Genomic DNA, 6,788 nt, shown 5'->3' with positions numbered 1-6,788 from the left:
GTAAAGGTAGCTTGTAACGAAGGGTCACGTAGAAGCTGAACTGAGCCATGGTGGAAAAGATAGTTCCTTTGGAGACTATGATGGGTGAACCATCGCGTCCAACAAGAGGGTTTATAGTGAAGTAGCGAGCCGCGAGATCGTGAACCTGTTCGAATGTGATAGGGTTCTTAAAAGATGAGCCAACATGATACACGGTCTGAGAGCCTAAGTTCCCTGCGTGTATTGTCGCAGCCGTGACCATTGCATTTGCGACCATGTCCACAGGTATCTGTGAATATTACTCTCAGTGCACAACAATGACTGATATCGCTTATAATAATCACAAACAAAAATCTGTTTGTATTTGGCGTTTAGACAGCCATATTTGATTTTATAAAAATATAAAAGAAAATGTTTAATCTTTTGAAAATGTTAAATTTAATTTTACTTTGTATTTATATAAACCCAAACGCACAATATATTAATTGACGTAAACTTACAAGATCAAGGACTGAGTTTGGATTTGCAAGAAAACATTTAAGCCTTCCTTTGCCAAATGCTACAACCACACTATCTATGGTTCTGCACATACAACATAATATCATGAATTTTCAAGTTCATGCAGTCTAAAAATGGTATAAATTTACCTTAATCCTTCGATCCAACCGGGAAATGGTTCCGAAAAAGTGCTAGTGATCATCGTAGGACGGATGATGACTAGAGGAAGATTTTCTTTATGGTTACCAAGAAGCATCTCTCCCATTGATTTGGTGAAAACATATGTATTTGGCCATCCATGAAGCTTAGCCCTAATGATCAACAAATTATACTTTCTTCCATTTTGATTGTTAAAACTAGGAGTTGTTTTCAATTATCAACAACATTCACCTTTCCATTCCGAGTTCTTTCATGGCAAGAGTAATGTCTTCTTCGGAACAATCTTGTTCTTTGAGTTCTTTCAATCTTTCCTTCATCAGTTCCCTTTCAAAGTTTATATCCAGTCGAAGACCGTCCTCGTTACGAATATCTTCCAAGAAAATTAGGTTTTCAGGTAGGAAACCCGGCTTTTCTCCGCAAACATAAGCTAGAATAGAACAATAAATCTATGTTTTAAAGAACCATATATGTAAAACAACGAAAGAATTTAAATTTAATAATATTTTTACAGCATAATATAAACAACAAAGAAACTTACCAGTAGAGACATGGAGAAGCAATTGAGCTCTAACACATTTTTTGGCAAAGTTAAGGATGTTGAGAGCTCCAAAAGCGTTGATTTCAAGCCCAACATCATATCTTTTTTTCATGCGAATTTATTAAATATATATATTTCATTAAAAATATAATTTTAAAAATTATAAAATGTCTTGTAAAGCTCTATATACCTCTCGTCAAAGTTTGTTGTGGCTGCAACATTGACGACAATATCTATTTCTTTTTGCATACGTTCTATAAGATTAGAGTCATTCATGCCTAATTGTTCATCAGTAGCAATATCACCAGGGACTGAGACAACTTTATCGTACAACAATCTATTTAACTTCTCATCGCCAAGATTCTCTCTCAACACCTTAAAAAGATCTTTCTCAAATACCTGTAACAAATCAGAATGATACAACATTAATGTACTCTACGTACTATGATATGTTTCTTGAAATATTAGGTAGTTAATTAGGATTAGTTGGTATGTAAAAAAACCTCGGTGCGTAAGCGTTTAGTCGCAGCTTCGTCGTTTGATGCTCTCACCAAAAGGTACAACTTCTTCACATTTGGTTGCACTCAGGGGCGGACCCAGGCAGTAAGTAGGTGGGGCACGTGCCCCATACTACTTTTTAACATTTAACAAGTATTTATATGCTAATTTGACAGTTAGCTCAACTGGCATATAGACAGCTATTGAGCATTACCAACGTGAGTTCGAGCCCCTTTTGCTCATTAGTACTATTTCCTTAATTTTTCAGCATTACTAACGTCAGTTTGAGCCTCCTTTTGAGCCTCCTTTTGCTCATTAGTACTATAAAATTATATGCTTTTATCAATTTTAGATATTTATATTTTCTTTTTCCAGTTTAATTTTAGAAAAACTAGTTCATATTTTTTTGTATAGTATACACATATCTTATTTATAAAATTGATAGTAAAATTAGCAAATTAGTAACATTAAGAATATTATCATAGTAATTAATATTATATATATATATAATATATTATTTTTAGTGTTTAAGTTTGTGTGATATGGTTAGATAAGTAAATCTAAATATCTAAAAAAATATATATATTAAATAAGAAAATATAAATAAGAAAATATAAATAAGAAAATATTAATATTTTTTTTTTGATAAATTGAAAGTATATTTTTCATCTTAAAATTTAGTGCCCCAGGTAAAAAGAAATTCTGCATCCGCCACTGGTTGCACTCTCAAAATTTTCTCCACAAAAACTAATAAATATCAAAAAATAATAATAAAAGAAACATATATATTTATATTCGGTAAGAAAAATACATCAAAAGTAATCATGCTTTAAGGCGGAAATATTATACTTCCTCCATTTAAAAATACCGTTTAAGATATTATAATTATGACGGAAAAATAATTAATTGTTTTACCTTTTGCTAATATACTATAATTATGTTTTATTGATAAATTTATTATAAAAATATTTAAAGTTAAAATATTTATAACAGTATAGATCGAAAACCTAAAACAAGTACATTTTAAACTTTATAAAACGACACTTAAACTGAAACGGAGAGAGTCTGGTAATCTAACTCTGATATTGTCTTAACAAAGCACAAACCAAGTCACCCATCACTCTAACCAATCTTAATTGGTAAAATATTAAACATAAATTTATGGTGAATTAACAAAAATCAAACATACATGCATACCTTTGGCAAGGAAACCGGTAGCGCCGGTGACTAGAATCGTCTTGTTTTCAAGAAATTGAACACAATTGAGTTCCATCGTTTGGGACTTTCAGTTTGACTCATAAGACTAATAAACCCATCGTAGTAGAAGAGTATTTATAGTAGCAAAAGTAGGAAAGTGATCTATTAGTACTTATAAAAATATGTAATCAAAATCAATAATGTATTGTAAAATCTTTCCTCGTTAATCTGGCCTATCGCTTTTGCCCTTGCCAGAGATAGATTCTTTCAAGTAAATGATTTGCTATGATGCACGGAAGCTATACCGGATGTCTCAATCGGAGCAGTGTGTCTCCACTCTTCTTTTGGGATCATAATCAGTAAGCACCACATGTCCCCGGCCCACTCTAAAGTTTGGATCATAGTATCGACCATTCAGAGCCATATATGTCAAAACCACACCAAAAACGTGCAATGTAAACTATTATTTTGGCTAGAGCTTAAAGCTGAATTATATTATTAAGATTATATGGTTTTTTTTATAAGGGCATGCAATATTTTTGCTTACTTTCTTTGCTCCATTCAATCTGAAGTGGACACATATATGTAAGAATAGATTTCTAAAATCCTTCACTAAAGATTATTTCTTAGCTTATTACACATTTTTTTTTCTTTTAACCCTTAGAAACTTGCTAATTACATGCATTAGCCACAACAAATTTTAATGGATTCCAGTGTTAAAAAAAAAGAAACTCATGTAAAGAAGTAGCCACATCAAATTTTGTCACCAAAATTTTTGCCAATAATTTCGCTAAATCGCGGCGTATTTTTCACCAATATATAAACTTTGAGATTAGTAATTAATTTCTATACCAGGATTTACCAACAACTACAAGTCAGCATCAAAAACCCAATGATAAGACGAAGTGGCACCAAATTAAAGTAGCACTAGAATATATCCAAGTGGTATCAAACAATTTGGAGTAGTGCTCAAGTAGTGAAGTGACATACTTACAAGAAACACAAACAAAAACAAAATGTCATGAGTACATATCCATCTCTTACCGCTGTCCAAAATTCTGATAGCGAGCAGATCCTATGGGTATGGGTAAAGCAAAAGCGTGGTTCTGCCAAATAACTAATGTTTATATCAAAAGGTAGATGTGTATGATGTAGTTACACTTGTGACTAAATACTTCAGAGTGCACTATAAATAGTCTTTCGAACCCAATCACATAACATGCACTGTATGGTCCGGGGATAGCTGCTATCAGCCAAATGACATGTTTTATGACTTTTAAAAGTGTGACAATTATTGGTATATATATGGCTTCGTATCTTTTATTTTGTAACTCTTAATATTTGTCATTTAGCTATTTCCCTAGCAAAATTCATTTGCACTCCAAGGAAAAAAAAAACATAAGCATAAAAAATTTGTATTCATCCGTGCATACATGCTCTTTACCTCATTTACCATTCATTTACTTACAAAAACTTAAGCTTTTTATATTAAGTTAAACTTTCACTTCCATAATTATTTAAATTATAGATGGTCTATATTGATGTTGTTAAAATTTATAAAATGAAGATTTTACCCATATTGAAGTATGAGATTAATAATATTTTGATTTCTTAGTAATATCGATCGAAATCGTCCCGTATTTCAACCCGTCCGGTCATATAATCTGTCCGTGTTATTTTAAACTCTTTATTAATTTTAAATATATAAATTATAATATTTTAAAACTTCTAGAATTTTCAAATTGACTATATCAAATAAATGATATAAAACTTTACAATTTGAATGTTTATTAAATGAAGCTTTATACTCATTTGGATTTGAATTCATTTTGATCTTATATATTATATGACCCTGAATCATTCTCTATAAAACAAAACAAAATTGAAATGATTGCTTGCAAAGGTATTTCACATAACACAATTTATGACCAAAAATTAAACTCATGGTTAAAATTTTAGAGTTATAATATTGATAATACTAAGAATTTTATAGAGTTGAAATATTTTAAATATTTTATTCATTCTATAAAGTTTAAATATTTATAACATTTGAACCGTTTAAAAGTTTCAATATTCAGAACTTTTTAATTTAATTTTATTATGTATGATCAAAATGAATATAAATCTGAATGAGCAGGAAGGTTCCCTTAATAGTTATACAAATTTTACTTAATTCTCTTTCTTTGATAGCCTTTTGCAAAGATACCTTTTTGGGCCATTTTCAACTCTTAATTTTTAATGATCATATTACCCATAGTTAAAAATTAATAAGTCAATAAAATGGAAAATTCAGATTTTCCCGCCAAAAAAAATCAATTTTGTAAAATAATTATTTTTGAAAATCCTCCTAATAATTATGAAAATGTAAAATTTGTATTTGTTTTAGTGCGGTTTTTATGTTGAAATTTTTAATTTCACCATCTATACAAAAATTTAAGAATCTTAAATATTAAAATTGATATATCTAAACTTAAGAAAAGGTCTAAACTTTTAATATTTAAAAATATTATAAGTTTAAAATAACACATATGGGTTATATTACATGACGGGTTGTATGATGGGACATGTTTGAATCGATATTATTAAAATTTGAAAAATTATAAATCTGGTACTTCAATACGGGTTTGTATATATTTTACTATTTTTATAACAACACCAATACAAGACATGTGGAATCAAACTGATTTAATGATGATTGGTATTATGCAATTTTAATAATTATTAAACAAACTTTAACAAAATTAGTAAATTCCAAAAAAAAAAAAAAACAACTTGTCTCACGGTGAACCGTGAGTTAAAAATATAGTAAAAAAATAAAAACAAATATTCCTTACATTAAAAAAAGTATTTGCCAAATGAAAATAAAACTAAAAAAAATATGAACATAGAGATAAAGATACTCACCACACATAAACTTACTATGTTGTGGACCTAGACAATGTATCTGATCATTAGGTGAATGAAAATTTGATGTTGATATTTTACTTTTCTTTTAAAGAAGAAAATGAACTTAAATAAACTTATGAGTAACCGGATGATCGTTCAATTACTTATCTATTTTTTGGAATCAACTTTTTAGTTTATTAAATAATGTTATCTGCGTCATAATATAGTTTATGATAGACAAAACCTAGATGTTGAATATTTATAAATTTATAAGAAAAAATCCATGAGCTTGATATATAGTGAAATTCAATGTTTTATTTAGTGAAGACAAGTTTGATTCAAATTATGAATAAAAACACTATATAACTTTAAAGTTTAAACTAAATTGTACGTACATTTACTTTTCTTTTGCTTATACCTTACTTATGTTTTGCTTCTTTTTTCTTTTCAATTTGTTTTTTCTTTTTTGCTTTTTTTATGTTCAATTTCAAAACACTAATCTATTTATGGCTTATAACAAAACTATATTTTTTTACTGGATTTTTTGATTTTACTAAATTAACATGATTTTATATAGTTATCGTAATATCAAGCAATAGTTTCAATATTTTCTCAGCTTACCATACTGGTTTTTGCATTCTAATATGTAACCGATAGTATAGATATTTTACAGAGTGACACATACGCTACTACCTCTAACCTTCGCAAACCTGGTTTTATATAAATCAGCAACGAGATTGTCCTAGGAGGCGCTATTTCTCCTATATCTAGCATATGAGGTAGTCAGTTCGAGATCACGATTCTCGTATGGAAGGTTCATTTTTCTTTTCATTTTTATGTATTTTACTTTATTATTTAAATGATAGATTAAAAATTCTGTTATTATATCATCAGCTTTTTGATAATAGAAAATATAGGATCTCGAGAATGGAAACTGGTGGCTGAGTTGAGGACCTGAATATATACAGTATGTACCGGTAGGATATTGGCCTATAGAGATCTTCACTACTTTAGCTGATCATGCGACGACAAT

The 6,788-nt window shown here is 29.2% G+C and overlaps 1 protein-coding gene across 5 annotated transcripts in view; it reads right to left on the bottom strand.

Annotated features, from left to right (window-relative positions):
• The window catches only part of LOC17885201 (probable fatty acyl-CoA reductase 5), a 12,645-nt gene extending 9,700 nt beyond the window's left edge, over nt 1-2,945 (bottom strand). Inside the window, exons 1-9 of one of the 5 annotated variants that reach the window (XM_023783504.1) lie at nt 2,870-2,945; nt 2,379-2,419; nt 1,678-1,740; nt 1,365-1,573; nt 1,175-1,275; nt 868-1,063; nt 627-788; nt 480-561; nt 1-268 (exon numbers count right to left, since the gene is read on the bottom strand). In XM_023783504.1, coding sequence (XP_023639272.1) covers nt 1-268; nt 480-561; nt 627-788; nt 868-1,063; nt 1,175-1,275; nt 1,365-1,573; nt 1,678-1,740; nt 2,379-2,419; nt 2,870-2,945 — 1,198 coding nt within the window. Of the gene's footprint in view, nt 269-479; nt 562-626; nt 789-867; nt 1,064-1,174; nt 1,285-1,364; nt 1,574-1,677; nt 1,761-2,378; nt 2,420-2,869 lie in introns of all 5 variants that reach the window. The other 4 variants (XM_023783505.1, XM_023783501.1, XM_023783502.1 and 1 more) reach the window with 4 other exon arrangements.
• Between the last annotated feature and the right edge of the window lie 3,843 nt (nt 2,946-6,788).

Source organism: Capsella rubella, unplaced genomic scaffold (genome assembly GCF_000375325.1).
Source record: "Capsella rubella cultivar Monte Gargano unplaced genomic scaffold, Caprub1_0 scaffold_5, whole genome shotgun sequence".
NCBI lineage: Eukaryota > Viridiplantae > Streptophyta > Magnoliopsida > Brassicales > Brassicaceae > Capsella > Capsella rubella.
Note: the sequence above shows the minus strand (reverse complement) of the source record. Positions and strands in the feature narration are given on the sequence as shown.